General features: G+C 43.7%; 4 protein-coding genes and 2 non-coding genes across 6 annotated transcripts; 5 read left to right on the plus strand and 1 right to left on the minus strand.

The window, feature by feature from the left end:
• Nucleotides 1-1093, plus strand: LOC133236972 (olfactory receptor 2B2-like). The gene has a single exon (XM_061399313.1). The coding sequence runs from the start codon at nt 92-94 to the stop codon at nt 1031-1033; it is 942 nt and encodes a 313-aa protein (XP_061255297.1). The 5' UTR covers nt 1-91; the 3' UTR covers nt 1034-1093.
• An 11942-nt stretch (nt 1094-13035) lies between these two features.
• On the plus strand, nt 13036-13106 carry TRNAG-GCC (transfer RNA glycine (anticodon GCC)). The gene has a single exon. It is a non-coding gene; the product is annotated as a tRNA-Gly (tRNA).
• Nucleotides 13107-13461: 355 nt separating this feature from the next.
• TRNAM-CAU (transfer RNA methionine (anticodon CAU)) lies at nt 13462-13533 on the plus strand. Its single transcript has one exon. It is a non-coding gene; the product is annotated as a tRNA-Met (tRNA).
• A 3442-nt stretch (nt 13534-16975) lies between these two features.
• Nucleotides 16976-17994, minus strand: LOC133237013 (histone H2B type 1-C/E/F/G/I). The gene has a single exon (XM_061399354.1). The coding sequence runs from the start codon at nt 17947-17949 to the stop codon at nt 17569-17571; it is 381 nt and encodes a 126-aa protein (XP_061255338.1). The 5' UTR covers nt 17950-17994; the 3' UTR covers nt 16976-17568.
• A 207-nt stretch (nt 17995-18201) lies between these two features.
• LOC133237004 (histone H2A type 1) lies at nt 18202-18698 on the plus strand. Its single transcript, XM_061399343.1, has one exon. It carries the CDS (start codon nt 18251-18253, stop codon nt 18641-18643), a length of 393 nt encoding a protein of 130 aa, XP_061255327.1. The 5' UTR covers nt 18202-18250; the 3' UTR covers nt 18644-18698.
• A 1328-nt stretch (nt 18699-20026) lies between these two features.
• Nucleotides 20027-20539, plus strand: LOC133236993 (histone H3.1). Its single transcript, XM_061399332.1, has one exon. It carries the CDS (start codon nt 20068-20070, stop codon nt 20476-20478), a length of 411 nt encoding a protein of 136 aa, XP_061255316.1. The 5' UTR covers nt 20027-20067; the 3' UTR covers nt 20479-20539.

A 20539-nucleotide genomic window follows, 5' to 3' on the forward strand; every position in this document is an offset into this window, starting at 1 on the left:
TTGTTAGCAAAATGCTTAAAACTGACAGTAAATAAATGTGCTTGTTAACTTACTTTTTATATTCCAGAGAACCAAGAGCTGACCATTTAACATGAATAGGATCAATGACAGTGTCCCCCAAGAGTTCATCCTCTTAGGTTTCTCAGATCGACCATGGCTGGAGCTTCCACTCTTTGTGGTGTTCCTGATTTCCTATATCTTGACCATCCTGGGCAATCTAGCAATAATTACTGTGTCCCGTCTGGATTCCAAGCTCCATACCCCCATGTATTTTTTTCTTACCAATCTCTCACTCTTGGACCTTTGCTACACCACAAGTATAGTTCCACAAATGCTGGTAAACATATGCAGCATCAGGAAGGTGATTAGTTATGGCGGCTGTGTGGCACAACTTTTCATTTTCCTGGCTTTGGGTTCCACTGAATGTCTCCTCCTGGCTGTCATGTCCTTTGATAGGTTTGCAGCTATTTGTCAGCCTCTTCACTACTCCATCATCATGCACCAAAGGCTCTGCCTCCAGCTGGCAGCTAAATCCTGGGTTAGTGGCTTTAGCAACTCAGTATTGCAGTTCACCTTGACCCTGCAGATGCCACTCTGTGGCCACAAAGAAGTGGATCACTTCTTCTGTGAAGTTCCTGCTCTGCTCAGGTTGTCATGTGTAGACACAACAGCAAATGAAGCTGAACTATTCTTTATCAGTGTGCTATTCCTTCTAATACCTGTGACACTCATTCTGATATCATATGCTTTTATTGTCCAAGCAGTGTTGAAAATACAATCAGTGGAAGGTCGGCGAAAGGCATTTGGAACATTTGGCTCCCATTTGATAGTGGTGTCACTTTTTTATGGCACTGCTATCTATATGTACCTGCAACCACCATCCCCTGCCTCCAAGGATCAGGGAAAGATGGTATCCCTTTTCTGTGGAATCATCACACCCATGTTGAACCCCCTTATATACACACTTAGGAACAAAGATGTAAAGGGCGCATTTAAGAGTCTGATTGCAAAGATTTTCTTAATCAAGAAATAGGAATACCCAAATAATAGGCCTTGTTAAAACTTGAAGTTTATTTATTTTAATAATTTAATAAATTATTTAACTTAATAATAATTAATTTAATTTAATTTAATCCATCCAAGTTGCTTTAGTCTACTCTTAGAACTGATATGATGACCTTCTTCAAATAAAATGTCACTGACAAAAAACTGCATTTATTTCCTCCTGTCTACCTATAGTCATTGCACAAGTCCTGAGAACTGGTACATTATGATCCTCTAAAATATTATAAGCTTGAAATATTTAAAGTCTCAGGCTTTATAGCACTGGTTTGTATACTTGGTAAAGAGTCTTAAACTTCTGTGAGTCTAAAATAAAAGCTTAGGAAACATAACATTTTTATACACATTCAAATGGTGCTTACACATCACAAATATTTTATTAATTACAGGGGATACAACAGAAGTCCATAAAGCCATACAAAGCCCCCCTCCCTTATAGATATAAAGTTAATGATAATAGTTTAAATTTTAACACTATTCCCACATTAAAACAATATTTGGCTTGCACAATGATTTTTCTTCCACAATTTTACCTGGATCTCTTCTCATGTCTATACTTTCCATTTATCCTAAATTGAAGTATCTTATCCTATTTCATCTACCAAATAAATTTGTATTTATTTGTATTTATTTATTTATCTGAATCACACACTCTTTATTGGAATTTTTTTTCATGATTCAATTACCATCTATGTTATCTGTCTCCTTTTAAGCCCTGAAGCAATTAGAATCTAATTCATAAAACTAGCAGAGTATATAACAATATTCATTGCTTGTTTAATGCACTTCCTTTGTTCAAGAAGGAAAGCTTATTATGTTAGCTCCCTTAGGTAACATGGATTATAATTTATTCTTCTTCCACATGGCCTTCAGAGCTCATCAAAGTGCTGAGAAAAATATTTGCACACTGTGAGTCAGTTTTTGGCTGATTTAATGAATAGCTGGCGTGCTGGGTCCATGGGGTCACAGTCAGACATAACTGAGTGACTGAACTGAACTGATGAATAGTTGCACTGTAGTAATTTTAACTGCTTCTTTTTCTAATTACTTCTTCTACTAAATACAAAAACAGAAAGTTCAATAACTAAAAAATACAATTAGCATGTTTCCTTTGAATACCGGTATTCAAAATGTACCAACAAGGTACATTTCTGCCTCAGTGTAATTTTCTGACACAACATGGTGTATCTTAAAACTTCAACCTGCATCAAGACCACCTTGATGGTGGTCTTTTAAAAGATGGAGGGCTTTTAAAATCCAAGATCCCTGGGAGTCAACCTACCTACACTCCCAGAGTTTCTCAAGTAGGAAGTCTGGAGGGAGGGGCCAGGAATTGCATTTCTAATTAATTCTCAGGTTGTGCAGATCAGGGACTGCACTTTAAGGACTGCTGTGCTAATGGTTAAAATGAATAAAGAGGTCTTGCTAGTACTGGGGCTCAGGGTGGGCCACCTCCTAAAATATCACAATGGCATTATTTTGAGTTGAAGTTGCTTGGGAAGCAGCAGATGCAAGAAGGAAACTCTGACCGTCCTCTATGCCCTGGAAAACAGAGAACAAATCTCTCATGTGAAAGGTACACTCCCCACATTTGGAGGTAGGAGGACATCCTGATCACCACAGATAGGGAATTCGAGCTAAGAAGCCAGTATAAACCAACTGTTTTTAATTAAACATACAAATCACTGACCAGTTCTAGGATTCACATTTCAGTTCAGTTCAGTTCAGTCGCTCAGTTGTGTCCGATTCTTTGGGACCCCATGAACTGCAGCATGCGAGGCCTCCCTGTCCATCACCAACTCCTGGAGTTTACCCAGACTCATGCCAATTGAGTCGATGCCATCCAACCATCTCATCCTCTGTTTTCCCCTTCTCCTCTTGCCCTCAACCTTTCCCTGACTCAGGGTCTTTTCCAGTGAGTTGCCTGCTTGCGTCAGGTGGCTAAAGTATTGGAGCTTCAGCTTCAGCATCAGTGCTTCCAGTAAAATTCAGGGTTGATTTCCTTTAGGATAGACTGATTTGATCTCCTTGCAGTCCAAGGGACTCTCAAGAGTCTTCTCTAGCACCACAGTTCTTAGTAGTCTGGATTGTTGAAAGAGGAAAAGTAAACTCAACCTCACTGTTTGAGGTCTTTTCTGGGACCTTTTCTGCAGTCTTGATCCAGGTGAATGGAAATTCAGGGTTTTTTTTTTTGTCGAAAGGGCTCAACAGGCAGCTGAGAAGTACTCTGCCGAATGTGTTGTGAGGAATTCTACCGAGGTGCGCTGCTACTGCTGGCTGTGGGCAGGCTCCTGCAGGATCATGGCTCTGCCCTGCTTCTGAGCAAGTCATCTTCTCTCCTCCTTTCTGAGTAATTCATCCAGGAGCCAGGGTCCAAAGCCTCAAAGTCTGACAATGAACTGTCAGTTGAAGATTATATTTGTAATCTAAATTTAAATTTTAAGGAGAAAAAAAAATTGTCTTTTGAAAAGTTAAAAGACATTGTCAAATGTCAAAAGTGAACACAAAAAAAGACAAGCTCAAACCAAATCGATATCCAGGAAGTAGTTATGGCACAGTATCAATTCCAAACACGGAGCAGGTGACTTGATCACCTGGGAGGTGAATTTCCAGTCATTTGGAGAGGAGTACTTTTATCTTTTTAAAAGACATTTTTCTGCATCCAATATGTTACACAAAAAAATTAACACATCTCCCCCCCCCACACAAAAAAAAAAGAAAGGAAAGGTACAAAATAGCAAAGAAAGTATATGATCCATGTTCTCAAACTATGTTTTCTAAGAAACAAGTACATTTAACTGCATGAGAAAGAAAATGCAAGCAATAAAAAATTCTTCTTCTAAAAGTTTTAAATTTACCAATATATGAAATGTTAAAACCCTGTGCAGAAGAAGCTGCACTGATATAATCATCAAAGAGGATGCTGTTGGGGGCTCTCTGATTCAAAACAGAATACACACTCAGATTCTATTGACTTCAAAGACAAACAAAATCCTTACAAACACACTTTCATATAGGAAAGTTCTTCAGTGTCCCTCAGATTGATCTCACCTCCTCTGTGAAGAGTCTACCCTTGCTCACATGAGGGTATCCCACAGTCCTTTGAACTATCATAAATTACTGCATTGCATTCTTAAGCAGAACTTCCCAGGTGTCTCTTTTTCCTAACACTTAAAGTTACTTGAAATTTGGGACTTTTTTCCTTCATCATTAATTTTCTCACTCCTCGGTACCTGGTATCAGGCTTCAGACACCCTGGATTTCCATAAAGTTGAGTGGTAATTATATATTTTATATTTATAAGGTATAGATATTCCTATATTCAATTCCTGATTTCATTCATTATCATCTGAGTGATGAGGGGCTAACCCTAATCTCTCCACTCCCTCAACTAAAACATTGGGACAAGAATCCTGGCCTTGGAGGTTCTTTTACAGGTACTCAGGGAAGTAAGTAGTGGCATGTAACGGAAATGATCTCAACAGATGGTCTGATTTTGTGAATTTTCATGATGCTTTCAAAACCCTTCAATATACATTACCTGCTAAAAAGAAATACCCATTGCCACTGGATCAATTCCCTTCTCCAGGTCTCAATATCTCCTCCTGTAAATGAAGGACGTTAGGCTAGATTTAATCCATCCCTTAGTGAGCTTTCTTTCTGAGAAATTTGTTCTCAGGTGCCACTGAGGAATAGTCCAAAGTGGCATTACTCTTTTCTCTGACCGGCTTGTAGCTAGAGGACTAGCATAGTCCCTAGCATAGGGACCCAAAACTGCAGGTGAGATCCAAAGGCCACCCTCATGCTCACCCCACAGAATTCCCATACTCTAAAGCAAAATGGCTGTCTGGAGGACTTACAAATAGCTGTGAAAAGAAGAGAAGTGAAAAGCAAAGGAGAAAAGGAAAGACATAAGCATCTGAATGCAGAGTTCCAAAGAATAGCAATAAGAGATAAGCCTTCCTCAGTGATCAATGCAAAGACAGAGGAAAAACAACAGAATGGGAAAGACTAGAGATCTCTTCAGGAAAATTAGAGATACCAAGGGAACATTTCCTGCAAAGATGGGCTCAATAATGGACAGAAATGGTATGGACCTAACAGAAGCAGAAGATATTAAGAAGAGATGGCAAGAATACACAGAAGAACTGTATAAAAAATATCTTCATGACCAAGATAATCACAATGGTGTGATCACTCACCTAGAGCCAGACATCCTGGAATGTGAAGTCAAGTGGGCCTTAGAAAGCATCACTACGATCAAAGCTAGTGGAGGTGATAGAATTATTCCAGTTGAGCTATTTCAAATCCTGAAAGATGATGCTTTGAAAGTGCTGCGCTCAATATGCCAGCAAATTTGGAAAACTCGGCAGTGGCCACAGGACTGGAAAAGGTCCGTTTTCATTCCAATCCCAAAGAAAGGCAATGCCAAAGAACGCTCAAACTACTGCACAATTGCACTCATCTCACACGCTAGTAAACTAATGCTCAAAATTCTCCAAGCCAGGCTTCAGCAATATGTGAACCGCAAACTTCCTGATGTTCAAGCTGGTTTTAGAAAAGGCAGAGAAACCAGAGATCAAATTGCCAACATCCACTGGATCATCGAAAAAGAGAGTTCCAAAAAACATCTATTTCTGCTTTATTGACTATGCCAAAGCCTTTGACTGTGTGGATCACAATAAATTGTGGAAAATTCTTCAAGAGATGGAATACCAGACCACCTGACCTGCCTTAGAACTGGACATGGAACAACAGACTGGTTTCAAATAGGAAAAGGAGTATGTCAAGGCTGTATATTGTCACCCTGCTTATTTAACTTATACGCAGAATACATCATGAGAAACGCTGGGCTGGAAGAAGCACAAACTGGAATCAAGATTGCCTGGAGAAATACCAATAACCTCAGATATGCAGATGACACCACCCTTATGGCAGAAAGTGAAGAGGAACTAAAAAGCCTCTTGATGAAAATGAGAGAGGAGAGTGAAAAAGTTGGCTTAAAGCTCAACATTCAGAAAACGAAGATCATGGCACCTGGTCCCATCACTTCATGGGAAACAGATGGGGAAACAGTGGAAACAGTGTCAGACTTTATTTTTGGGGGCTCCAAAATCACTGCAGATGATGACTGCAGCCATGAAATTAAAAGACGCTTACTCCTTGGAAGGAAAGTTATGACCAACCTAGATAGCATATTCAAAAGCAGAGACCTTACTTTGCCAACAAAGGTCCGTCTAGTCAAGGCTAAGATTTTTCCAGTGGTCATGTATGGATGTGAGAGTTGGACTGTGAAGAAAGCTGAGCACAGAATTGATGCTTTTGAACTGTGGTATTGGAGAAGACTCTTGAGAGTCCCTTGGACTACGAGATCCAACCAGTCCATCCTAAAGGAGATCAGTTCTGGGTGTTCTTTGGAAGGAATGATGCTAAAGCTGAAACTCCAGTACTTTGGCCCTCTCATGTGAAGAGTTGACTCATTGGAAAAGACTCTGATGCTGGGAGGGATTGGGGGCAGGAGGAGAAGGGGACGACAGAGGATGAGATGGCTGGAAGGCATCACCGACTCGATGGACGTGAGTCTGGGTGAATTCCGGGAGTTGGTGATGGACAGGGAGGCCTGGCGTGCTGCAATTCATGGGGTCGAAAAGAGTCGGACACGACTGAGCAACTGAACTGAACTGAACTTTCCTGATGTGGCTCTGTCCCTCTCCTGCCTCTTCAAATCCACCTTCAGAAGAACGTTGCTTTGACGAGCCAACAGTCATTCTAAAGAACTTAAAAGCCCAGAGAGTCGTTGCTGCAACGGTCAGAGCACGAGGTTTTGCTTTGAGTGACAGGTCAGGGCGTGCTGGGAGCAGGTTGGGGGCGAAAGGGTTCCTTCCATCCTCGCTGTGCGACAAGCCTTTGTCCACCACGCTGGCTCTGGTTCAGCCTCAGTTTTGTTCCTATTTGTTCTCCGACCCATGTGACACTGCTAAGTCTCTCCTGGTGCTTCTGATTGGCTGCCCGCCTGACTCAGTTCCCCGACCCTCTCACATCCATCCTTGGACCAATCATCCTTCCTTGTCTCGCTACCCACGCTCTACTTGGTAACATCCTGCTGGTGGAGCCTGGTACTGACATCCACTTCTTTCACTTCCGTTCAGACATCAACTTCTTATTAATAGATACGTGTTAACTTGTCCGTGCTCTTTATGTTTAATTCCTCTATTGGTTTAATTACTACAGATTTATAAGAAACCTTACTATCAATCAAGACCAACTTTTTCTTTCTTATCAAAATTATATGGTTCTTTTCTTGGCTCTTGATATTTCCCTAGGAAGAGGTTCAGAGAATGCTTTCCCCAAAATACACCATGCTGGCATAAGGATTATTTTGAGCTGAAGGCAATGGAGAAGAAGCAGACAGAAAAATTCTCTCCTCTCCCATGCAAACAGGAAGGGCAGGAGGATCCCTACTCGCCAAAAACAAACCTAGACTTCTCAGCCCAGAGAAGGCTTAGAGTTCGATTCCACCACCATATAAAGGTTTTGTCACCCTAAAAATTTCCCCATGTCATCCCTTGCAATAACCCTTGAGTCATGGCCTCTTACAAGATTTAAAAAGAGTGTTATCTTTTAAAGAGTCTGTGGTGACCCAAGGATGAAAGAGCAGATAAAACCAAAGAGGGTCTTGGAATGCAGGAACAGAAAAACCAGACCTTTATCATCCTTCCCTTCCCCATGTTGTAACTATTAACAGATTTCAGGTCCTCCTAAGCAGTATAACTTGTCTCCCCTCCTACCCTATGGGGAGGTTTTTACCTTATTCCACCTCCACCCAGTATACGTGCCTCATCCAATCAGCAAATGACCCACAAGATCCGTATCCTACTCCTTGTACCCTGGGTATAAAAGTGGACAAAGATCCCTCCCTGTTCAACGTCAGTTCTCCCTTGAGCTTCCCCAGTGTTCTGACAGTGTCTCCCACTCTAATAAACTTTATTCTCCTCTCATTCTGCCTCATATCTGGAAATTCTTTTCTGACCCACACACAGACCAGGACTGAGTTGTCTTGGTGCTGGGAGAATGTTGCTTTTTATGGTTGAGCAGGCTTGGTGATGTGTAACACAGGTACACAATGCACAATGGAGGGAAGACGGGAGGCCAAAGGGTGGAGAAAATTTTTTATGATTAAATTTTTCTTCTCTTGTCATAAAATATGAATTTTGTTGCACATTACTAAGTTTAGATTTTTTGTTTTTTGATAGCCTAACACCCGAGACATTTGCAGAGCTAATGGTCAGAGTGCTATCCCTACTTTTGTCCTTGTACTATTGTCCCTACAGGCTCAAAATAGTGTCACTCATGCTAAACTCCACGATACTAAAACCTAGACTGTAATTTCTGAATTAACTGCTGCTTCAACTTTCCCCAGGAATCTTATTAAACCAGCTTGGAATTTTCTGGTCAGCACTAATGAGATGATCTTGTCTCTTGGGTCCTCTCTGTCCCTCCCCTTTTCTAGAGAAAATCTGCATGATAAAGACCCCTTGCTGTTCTCTTCCCCTCCCCCACCCCCCCCAATAGGGTGTGTCCTGGTCCAAGATAACACTTTCTTTTCTTTTGCTAACGACTGTGCCTCTCCTCAATTCTAAAGGAAATCAGTCCTGAATATTCTTTGGAAGGACTAATGCTGAAGCTGAAACTTCAATACTTTGTCCACCTGATGTGAAGAACTGACTCATAGGAAAAGACCCTGATGCTGGGAAAGACTTAAGGCAGAAGGAGAAGGGCACAACAGAGGATGAGATGATTGGATGGCATCACCGACTTAATGGACCTGAGTTTGAGCAAACTCCAGGAGATGGTGATGGACAGAGAGGCCTGGTGTGTAGCAGTCCATGGGGTTGCGAAGAGTCAGACATGACTGAGCAACTGAACTGAACTGTGTGTGCTGGAAAACCTCCCATAACTAGCCTCCCTCCCACAACACCTTTCTTTCATCTTCAGCTGGTGAAGGTATTTGAAGTGGTAGCTTTGAGTCATTTCAGAGTTACTCAGTTTTCCTGAGTATTTCCCATGTACACAGGAGGTATACATGTTGTCAAACTACTCTTTGTTTTTCTCCTGTTATTCTGTTCTTTTTATTACAGGGGTGTCTAAGCCAAGAATTTAGAAAGGTAGAGGAAATATTACATATCTGAAGTAGGGTCCTGGAGCAACATCCCATGGTGTGTGGCAGACAGAGGGCAGGACATGAAAGTATCCTTCATTCTCAGGGGACAAGGGAGATTACCAGTTTACCCGGATATAGGAGGAAATGACATCAGGTTGGCTTATCTGTTGCCAGGGAAAACAGCTGAGGAGCACCGCCCTCACCATCCTTTTGATAAACAACAGAGTAGACAGAGCTAGGGCAAGTACATAGGCACTTACTGATTAGTATCTATGATTAAGAGGGAAAGTCAGTTCTGTGAGTAGGGTGTAGGTGAAGCAGGCACTGGTGGAGCAGGGGAAGTAGGTACAAAGAGGAAAGGAACAGCCATCTTGGGCGGCCTAATCATACAATATGTGGATATGGGTGTAAGGCAGGCATGTGTGGCCTTTGGCATGATTTTAAGGAATATAGGCTGATCTACACCTAGTTATACATTAGCTCCCAGCCACCCCCACCCCTAATCTAAGCTGAACCCCCAGAGTGAGGCCTTTTTAAAGGAGAGGCTGCAGCTTCTGAAGAAGGTAGGGGCAGGAATGAAAAAATGAGAAGTATGGAGAGGATGGCACTTAAGACCACCTTCCAGGGTAAAAGACACTTGGAAACTATGAGAGGATACACTGACTGAAACTGACCACCCTGCAGGCACCATAGCAACCGTTTGCAGGAATTATTTTACAACAGGAGGTCAGGACTGCCTTATACAGAATTAACAAGCCACCACCAACCAGAGGTATTCAGAAAGGTCAAAGGAGATGCCATGTGTCCCACCACCTCCCAGAATCTTTCTTGCTGGCATCCATCTTGGCTGAGCAATGTGTGAGCCACAAGGAAGTACCCTGAGTCAGAATGACTGTGTTGGGGCCAGTGTGAGGAAAGCAGGAGAGACTCCATCTTGAAGCCTGTCACCCATCTTAAAGACAGGATGTGAACTGGGCTTGAACCCTGCCCAAGAGTGAGGAAACTGTTGCTAGTGAAAACCAGGTCTCCTGGAGACTTCCTTCCCTACAGATGACAAACGGAGATTGTAGTTGAGGTCAGGATGCCCCTGATAGATTAACCATGGAGATATCCCCCCTTGATGTATAATCATTGTCCCCCCTCCCTTTAACCTTAATTCTTTGTTCTCCTAGCACCAAAATCATATACAACAAAGAGGTTGCTAACATGTAACCAGTCACAAACGTAATGGGGGGCATAAAACTGGGCCTCTCAGAAACAGGGTCCTTGCTGGGAACTGATTCCCCCTGGACCTGCTGGCATAATAAACTGTACTCCACTGTCTTGCGTGTCCTTCGAGGTGTGTCTCCAGATTCCACAACAATTGGACAGAGACAACCCAGAAACTAATCCCATCACCGTAAACCAGAGATTGGCAGAGCAGCTCTCCTGGATTCCCTTACCCTCCTGCTCTCCACCGCAAGACCCCTTCCCAATAGTCTCTTGCTTTGTCAGCACCTGTGCCTCCTCCGATAATTCATTTCAGAGCATCATACAAGAGTTCCCTTTCAGGCCTTGGAAGGGGTTCTTCCAGGAACAGACGGACAAATCAGGGACTGTCATCCTAAGCCCCAGACTGAATTCCAGTGTGTGTATGTGCACAGGATTTTAAGGAGTTTATACAGATCTTTCATTAGTTCTTACAGGAATGTGTGTACCACATGGTAAGAATCTCCCACCCTAGACTTTTAGGGGAGATAGGAGAAGGCAATGGCACCCCACTCCAGTACTCTTGCCTGGAAAATCCCATGGATGGAGGAGCCTGGTAGGCTGCAGTCCATGAGGTTGCTAAGAGTCGGACACGACTGAGAGAGTTAACTTTCACTTTTCACTTTGATGCATTGGAGAAGGAAATGGCAACCCACTCCAGTGTTCTTGCCTGGAGAATCCCAGGGACGGGGGAGCTTGGTGGCCTGCCGTCTCTGGTGTTGCACAGACTCAGACACGACTGAAGCGACTTAGCAGCAGCAGCAGTCAGAAACAGCAGACCAGCACCCATGGCTTTGAGCAATGGAGAGCTTCTTAAAGAGTTAAACTTGTGAGTTTAGTCCTTTTGTTTGTGCTGAGTTCACAGAATTTTCCTAAAACAGGAAGGAACTGTCAGGGAAATGTATGCCTCAAAGGAAAATTATAGCACACCCTTTAGTGTCATCTGATTCTGATTCAATGAGAGGTATTTTACAATTCTGTAAATTTTTGATAACTGGCAGCAATAAAAAATAATTCCTGTCTTGTTCAGTGGCTAAGTAGTGTCTGTATGCAACCCCATGGACTGCTGCACGCCAGGCTCTTCTGTCTTCCACTGTTTCCTGGAGTTAGCTCAATTTCATGTCCATTGATCCCGTCATGCTATCTATCTCTTCTTCTGCCGCCCCCTTCTCCTTTTGCCTTTACTCTTTCCCAGCATCAGGGTCTTCTTCAATGAGTTGGCCCTTTGCATCAGGTGGCCCAAGTACTGGAGCATCAGTTTTAGCATCGGTCCTTCTACTGAGTAGTCAGGGTTGATTTCCTTTAGGATTGACTGTTTTTATATACTTCCAGTCCAACGGACTCTCAAGAGTCTTCTCCAGCATCACAATTTGAAAGCAGCAATTCTTCCTGGCTGAGCCTTTTTTTATGGTCCAGTTGCTGTCCATAGACATGCAAATTAATTCTATCTTCTGAGGGGACATTTTTTCCCTCCCCAGTCCACCTTCCTCACCAATCCTCAGCAGTATAAAAGCCAGTTTGGACTTTATTTAGACTTTACTTTCAATATTCCTGATCTATAAATGGCGTCCACTCTTTGAATTCTCCTTTTAATTGGTAGTAACACCTCACCAGTTATCTCATTAAAGAGGTAAAATCTTTCCAAAGGGGTTCACTTTTACACTTGTATGAGAGTCAAGATTGTATATTTTGGGGGAAAATTAAACTTTAAGTAGGCTTCCCAGGTGGGTGGTAAAGAACCGGTCTGCCAATGCCGGAGACGCAAGAGATGCATGTTCGATCCCTGAGTTGGGAAGATCCCCTGGAGAAGGAAATGGCAACCCACTCCAGTATTCTTGCCTGGAAAATCAAAGGAGCCTGGTGGGCTATACAGTTCATGGGGTCGCAAAGAGTCAGATGACTGAGCTGCACACACTATCACTCTTTAATTTGACTTTTATTCTCTATTTGACTGGAAGGAGTTTCTAGTGCCATTTTCATTACCATAGCAACCGGAGCCTAAGGTAAATCCACAGAATTCCTAAAACCCCCACTGCCTCTCCTTTGGGGTGACCAGAAGGGAACAGCACTAGGCTCCTTTCTCTCCCCTTTCCCTCTCATTCCTCTCCATCTTCCTCCTTTTGCTCTGACATGCTTCCCTTCCTCTTCTCAGATTCTCTTCCTCCTGGATCTCCCCTTCGTCCCCATTTTCTCCTTCCTTCCTGCCCTCGTCCCCCTTTTCTCCTCTTTCCCTATATTCCAGAACCCGCCCGGACATGGAGCTCCTCCATACACACACACAGTTTCCCCCACCTCTCAAGGTGGGACGGGGGCCACCCTCAGCTGGGGCACGCCCAGGACTAGGTCACTCACACCCAGACCAGCCTCCGGTGTCGCAGAAGGACGCTCTTAACTTGCAGTGGAAAGGAGGGTTTCCTAAAAAGAAGGGAAGAGGGAACATTACAAGGTTCTATTCAGTAAAACCAAAAAACTAAACCTAACATATAATTTCGGTGTAGCGAGTTTAAAAAAAAAAAAAAAAAAAAAAAAGCCATTTAGAAAATGAGCAAAATCCAGTGATATAAGCATTGGTGGTTCAGTGGTAGAATTCTCGCCTGCCACGCGGGAGGCCCGGGTTCGATTCCCGGCCAATGCAAAGTGTTTCTGTTTTTTCTTACCATTCTAATTTTGAAAATGCTCTGGTTTTGAGTTCGGAAATGTTCTATTTTCGAATTTTGACCTACTCATATATTTTGTAACTGCAAGATCCGCAATCACTTCTGCTAGGTGAAAGGGGCAGACTGGTTGGCGACCGGTTGTTTTCCTAATAGAAACATCCAATTTTCTGCCTTCAGAATATATAAAATCAATGTTTTGGATTCATTCTTTTGTTTGTAGCATGAGTAACATCAATGAATGGGCTTTGAAAGAAGAGTTTCCCCAGTTTCTAAAAACAGCCCTTTACGTAAGGTGTAATAAAGGAATTACTTTGAACGCTTAGTGTCACGTTGAGCAGAGTGGCGCAGCGGAAGCGTGCTGGGCCCATAACCCAGAGGTCGATGGATCGAAACCATCCTCTGCTAGCTGTTTTGTATTTTTCCTGAGGGGGCGCGAGGTGGGTGCGTTGGTTCGAGGAAATGAAGGACTGTCAATCCCATGGGCGGAGGAGCCTGGTAAACTGCAGTCCATGGGGCGCTAGAGTCGGACACGACTGAGAGAGTTAACTTTCACTTTTCACTTTCATGCTCTGGAGAAGGAAATGGCAACCCACTCCAGGGTTCTTGCCTGGAGAATCCCAGGGACGGGGGAGCCCGGTGGGCTGCCGTCTAGCGTCGCACAGAGTCGGACACGACTGAAGCGACTTAGCAGCAGTAGCAGCAGTCTTAGCAACCCTGTTGCCCGTCTTTCTATACCTAATGAAAACGTGGGTAATCCGGGAGTATATTTTTATTCCAAGAAAATTTTGAGACGAAAATAAGTCACAAATCAGAAAGGCTTTAATGTCAGGTGCCGTATCTCAGAGAGCAGAGAATTAGTGTTAACCCATCTTTACCTACTATCGTATTGTAAACAAGAACTTAGAATTAAATAAAACCATATATAGCTAATTTTAGTTTCAGAAATTTGGTTAAAGGGAGTTGGAATTTATTTAAAATTACAATTCTCAAAAATCTCTCCCCGCTGCTCTGTTTTCCTTCTTAACACATCACTATGTAGTATAAAATTATATTTTATTTTATTCATTAAGTATTTTGTTCCCCTGTAATTGCTGTAGTATCTAGACCATGGCCTGTCACATCTTAGGCACCGCTTGTTTGTTAAGTACATGAAAAGCTACAATTTCAAATACACCAAACAACACTATTCATTGTTATTTTTCACCTTTAAAAAAATTACAAGGGTACAAAAATGACCACACAAAATCCATCTACTGTTTAACATTATGATATATATTCACTACAAATTTCTTTTATATTTATGGAAAACAACAACACATAAAATTGAAGTACCCTTCAGCTGCACCCCCAGCCCTAACATCCCTTTTCTTAGGGTAACTCTATCGTGAATTTGATATGCATATCTCCCGTTCCCCTAACCTCCCTTTTTTTCTTTGGATGAATAATTTTTCTTTACCCAGAGCCTGAGAACAAGTCATATTATGAAGTTTTTATTTAAATAACACAATGCTTATTCAAAAGGGTTGACAAAGTATCTACATGAAAGGCTTTTCTTTATAATACCATTGATTAAGTCTATTTCTATGCAACAATCTATAACCAAACATGAGAATACCTAATATCTATCTACATAAATGTCTGGAATGGAGGGCCAAAGGGTCATATCTGATTTTCACTTGGTTCTAAAGTGAATTCCTTGGTGGTCCAGTGGCTAAGTCAACATGCTCCCAAAACAGAGCGCCAGGCTTCCATCCCTGATTAAGGGGCTAGATCCCACACGCTGCAACAAAGATCGAAGATACTGGGGGCCTCAGCTAAGACCTGGTACAGCCAAATTAATTAATTAACTAATAATAAAATATAAAGGCAACTTCTTTGTCAACATGGCAACGGAGTCTTTAGAAATCCTGTCATTAAAGCCCTTTTATCAACTGTATTTTTTTCCACATTAAAGTCCTATAACTGTATAGAATCACTATATGCACTTCAGGTGCCAGGTGAAATCTCATTTCATTTTCAATCTGCTTACACTGATGCCCATGGCAAATACAATTTCCATCGAGGTGGTTCTTAAAGTACTATCCTCAGTAGCAAGTTTTCTAATCTCACAGATCACCAGAGGCACATGTGATTAATCCAAAGGAAAACATTTGTCAAGAAAGATGAAACAATTCACTATTTTCTTCTGGGTTCTATTTAAGAATAAATTTTAAGACTGTTCTTGGATACTGTAACCATAGATTGAGCATCTTCTCAAAGTGTAAAATTCATGCTCCCTCCCAGCAAAAATCAGGATTTTGTCAGGTGTTTAGATTTATAGAAAATATTCAAATATTTATCGTTTGAGGACCAGAACTAGTGTGTCCATGACCCTTTTGTTTTATTTATTTTAGGGTGCAGAATGTTTGATTTTTGACTTCTTTTTATTTGGACAGCTCTGACCAGACCACAAAACAATATCTCTCTCCCTCTCTCTCATGCCCACAAGTGATTTCTGGGGACGCTAACTTATATCCAGTGATTAAACAGAGACAGAAATTATCACTTTACTTATTCCAATTTACTGTCAGTAAAAAGTTGAAGCATTTCAATTGGATCTGGAAAACCCAAGGCCTTTGACCTGTCCTTCTGTTTCCTTGCCACAAGGTGGCAGAAGAGGGCAATACTTATATCACCCACTGACGGTAATTATCCCTCAGATCTCTTAACAGTGGAAGGAAAAAAATCTCAGAAAGAGCAAATAATAGAGGTGATGAATAGGAAGTCGATGTGTTCAGGATGAAATTAGGGGACTGCTCTTGCCAGCTTCCAAGACCTAATGACAGGGGCGCAGGTACTGGAAAAAGAGGAGTGAATGACAAACCCTGTATATTCTGCAGGACTCATTGACATGTTGGCATAACTTCCAGGAAGCTTGTTGCCTGTGACAGGGACAAAACTGTGCATCTGAAATAGGTCCATATCCCCAACTTTAAGGGAAGTAACAAAGGGAAAGACACTAAATGTTGCAGTCTTAAGTGGGGATATGAGTGTAGGGGCTTATTTTGCTGTTAATGGGGAGAAAAAAAAAAGAATTACAAAAGCAATCATTTGTTGGTGAAAGGGGATGCCAGGGTAGCGGAAGATGTTAATGATTCCAACTGAAAATTTAGGCAGTACTGAAAGATGCAGAGGAATGGGGAATTGAAGGACTTTCGATCATGCCTTGAGAAATTCCATTCCCTAATAATACTAACTAGCCCATGCGTTAAATAAATATGCTCTTCTCTTTAACACTGAGTTCTCTGATTTCTTTCGCGGGATTTTTAATTGTGAACTCAAGACACTACCAGAAAACTGTTTCCCCGGCCAAATGGGTCCTGGATGTCTCCCTTCCGTTGCATCCTGATTAAACACTGGAAGAACGCGGCTTTCCCAAGCAGCTGGGTTTCTTGTTCAACATTTTCTCTTTAAATACCGTCCCGGACCTTTAATATTCCCATAGCACTATGGCATAAATCATTCCAACTCACCCTAAGGTCTTCGTAGACAGGGCTAATGTTGCAGTACCTATTCTGTAGAGGATGGGAAATAGAAACAGGCAATTTCGCCCAGGATCCGACTGCAGAACACAGAACCGTTAATTTTCAGTATTTATGGCTCTAGGCTTCCGAGCCTTGTGCATTCCCCAAGATAAAGGTAGTAATTTACTTTCGAGAAAATCTCTACAAAACGCGCAAAACTGTTGGCAGAGTATCAGGCCAATTGCAACCCACGGCGGGCTTTTCAAATAGTACTGCTGCCCAATCAGAGGCGGGGGGCGTTACTCGCTTTGAAAAAAAAGAAATTTCGGCTGCTGTGCTGCTGCTGCTAAGTCACTTCAGTCGTGTCCGACTCTGTGCGACCCCACAGACGGCAGCCCACCAGGCTCCCCCGTCCCTGGGATTCTCCAGGCAAGAACACTGGAGTGCGTTGCCATTTCCTTCTCCAATGCATGAAAGTGAAAAGTGAAAGTGAAGTCGCTCAGTCGCGTCCGACCCTCAGCGACCCCATGAACTGCAGCCTTCCAGGCTCCTCCGTCCATGAGATTTTCTAGGCAAGAGTACTGGAGTGGGGTGCCGTAGCTAAGGGCAAAACTGAAAATCCATTTCAGTGGGCGCCAAATAACCCATACTAAATTTGTATGGCAAGTTTTGCGCTCAGTTGCAGAGCCATGATCGACTGAGGCCCCGTAGCCTGCCAGGCTCCTCTGTCCATGGAATTTTCCAGGCAAAAATACACTGCCTAGCTTATCCAAGACTGCTTGCGGAGAGCTTTAAAAAAATTTACCCCGTTTTCCACCGTCAAACCAGCCGCGTAATCTGAGTGAAATTAGACTACAAGCAAGTGCACCAGCTATTTCTCTGAAAGTGTAGGTGGCTCTGAAAAGAGCCTTTGGGTTTTGTAGGGCTGCGAGCCGGCTCACTTGGAGCTGGTGTACTTGGTGACAGCCTTGGTGCCCTCGGACACGGCGTGCTTGGCCAGCTCCCCGGGCAACAGCAGGCGAACGGCGGTCTGGATCTCCCTGGATGTGATGGTCGAACGCTTGTTGTAATGCGCCAGGCGCGACGCCTCGCCCGCGATGCGCTCGAAGATGTCGTTGACGAAGGAGTTCATGATGCCCATGGCCTTGGACGAGATGCCGGTGTCCGGGTGGACTTGCTTCAGCACCTTGTACACGTACACGGAGTAGCTCTCCTTGCGGCTGCGCTTGCGCTTCTTGCCGTCCTTCTTCTGCGCCTTGGTCACTGCCTTCTTGGAGCCCTTCTTCGGGGCCGGAGCGGACTTAGCTGGCTCAGGCATGCTGACAGAAACTACAAACTCTCCGAGAAATAAAGGGAGGACAGAGTCCTTTTTATAGTCACAACTCCATATGCAAATGAGTCTTAGTAAACTTCTCTATCTGATTGGTGAATACTAGTGATGGCGTTTATGCCAACATTGTCCAATAAGAGCACGCATTGTAAGGAATTGTGTTTGTCTGGTTTAAAATAGTAAGGCAACTTTGGCCAATGGAACCGCTGCTTTTTCGCGCGCACTGTGGCTATAAATTGTGAGCTCCTTTGCTTTAGTTATTTCTGGTGTAGCTTCTAAGTACTGCACTATGTCTGGACGTGGCAAACAAGGCGGCAAAGCTCGCGCCAAGGCCAAGACCCGCTCCTCGCGGGCCGGGCTCCAGTTCCCCGTAGGCCGAGTGCACCGCCTGCTCCGCAAGGGTAACTACGCTGAGCGGGTCGGGGCCGGGGCCCCGGTGTACCTGGCGGCGGTGCTGGAGTACCTGACAGCCGAGATCTTAGAGCTGGCGGGCAACGCGGCCCGGGACAACAAGAAGACGCGCATCATCCCGCGTCACCTGCAGCTGGCCATCCGCAACGACGAGGAGCTCAACAAGCTGCTGGGCAAAGTCACCATCGCTCAGGGTGGTGTCCTGCCCAACATCCAGGCGGTGCTGCTGCCCAAGAAGACTGAGAGCCATCACAAAGCTAAAGGCAAATAAGGTCTGAATTCATACTCCAACTTCTAAGAACAAAGGCTCTTTTCAGAGCCACCCATAACTTCTGTGGAAGAACTGAGCACTCTTGAAACCTGTCATGCCTGGCTAAGGTTACAGTACTGTGTAGCCCCCTATTGACTGAACATGCATTCAGTTCAGTTTAGTCACTCAGTCGTGTCCGATTCTTTGCGACCCCATGAGTCGCAGCACGCCAGGCCTCCCTGTCCATCACCATCTCCCGGAGTTCACTCAAACTCACGTCCATCGAGTCGGTGATGCCATCCAGCCATCTCATCCTCTGTCGTCCCCTTCTCCTGCCCCCAATCCCACCCAGCATCAGAGTCTTTTCCAATGAGTCAACTCTTCACATGAGGTGTCCAAAGTACTGGAGTTTCAGCTTCAGCATCATTCCTTCCACAGAACACCCAGGGCTGATCTCTAGAATGGACTGGTTGGATCTTGCAGTCCAAGGGACTCCCAAGAGTCCCTCCAACACCACAGTTCAAAAGCATCAATTCATCTAACGTCTGGTAAAGAAAGACCAATTCTCAGTTTACTCCATTGTAAAACCATGACACTGTGAACCAAGAAACACATTTCTGACGATTGTTTTGTTCCAGCATTAAACCAATTTTGATTCTGGGTCTTTATCATTAGAACCCAGTGGTCCAATAGTTAAAACTTCTCAAATGTTTTTTTCAGGGCTACCTCTGTTTACAAAACAACACCTAATCACTTGATCAGTGTAAACCTAGCATCACTCCAGGCCTTCTAGTCAGTACCCAGTTCACATTTTTAAGTCCAACCATTTGAATCAAAATTAAGTTAGATGACCATTCAAGCACACAGCAACCCCCCGCCCCACCTTCCCTACACCACGCTGGGCAAATCTAAAGTTCTGTCTTCATAGGACCAGTGTGCCAGTCTATTTTGAAACTTTATTTTAGATCTTGATACAAACATTAAATGCAGATCTTGATTCAGTTATGAAGTGGAACTAATTTTTTAGAGATACTAATTTTTTAGAGATAAAATACATTACTTTGCTGTAATTTCCCCCCATATTATCTGAAAAGGGAAAAAGACCCCAGTGAAAATGAATTTCTTTTAGAACTTAGTCCCTGACTTACAAAAATTCTGGACCAAATTCCTTTTTTACTGGTGAAATCAATATTTCAGTCGAAAACCAAAAACTCAGACAAGATACAATGCAGCCATAATTCTTCCTGCAAAAATACAAAACACAAGTTTAAGAAGGACAGAAAACAAAGCCTTTTCAGGGTTGGTAAGATCCAAATGAAAATAGGTTTTTAACCAATCAGGTTACTCCAGCAAAGTCTGGCCAATCAGGATCGGATCATCTGTATAAAGTCTCGTCCTGGAACCAGTTGTTCAGTTGCTTCTTCCGCGACACAACTCTTCAGGCTATGGCTCGTACAAAGCAGACGGCTCGCAAGTCCACCGGCGGCAAGGCGCCGCGCAAACAGCTCGCCACCAAGGCGGCTCGCAAGAGCGCTCCGGCCACTGGCGGCGTGAAGAAGCCGCACCGCTACCGGCCCGGCACGGTAGCTCTGCGCGAGATTCGCCGTTACCAGAAGTCCACGGAGCTGCTGATCCGCAAGCTGCCTTTCCAGCGGCTGGTACGCGAGATCGCGCAGGACTTCAAGACCGACCTGCGTTTCCAGAGCTCGGCCGTGATGGCGCTGCAGGAGGCGTGCGAGGCCTATCTGGTGGGGCTCTTCGAAGACACCAACCTGTGTGCCATCCACGCCAAGCGCGTCACTATCATGCCCAAGGACATCCAGCTTGCTCGCCGCATCCGCGGGGAGAGGGCATAAACTGTCCTTGACTGGCTTGGGGGCATTAGCTTCCTCCCAAAGGCTCTTTTAAGAGCCACTT

This window comes from Bos javanicus, chromosome 23, assembly GCF_032452875.1.
Source record: "Bos javanicus breed banteng chromosome 23, ARS-OSU_banteng_1.0, whole genome shotgun sequence".
Lineage (NCBI taxonomy): Eukaryota > Metazoa > Chordata > Mammalia > Artiodactyla > Bovidae > Bos > Bos javanicus.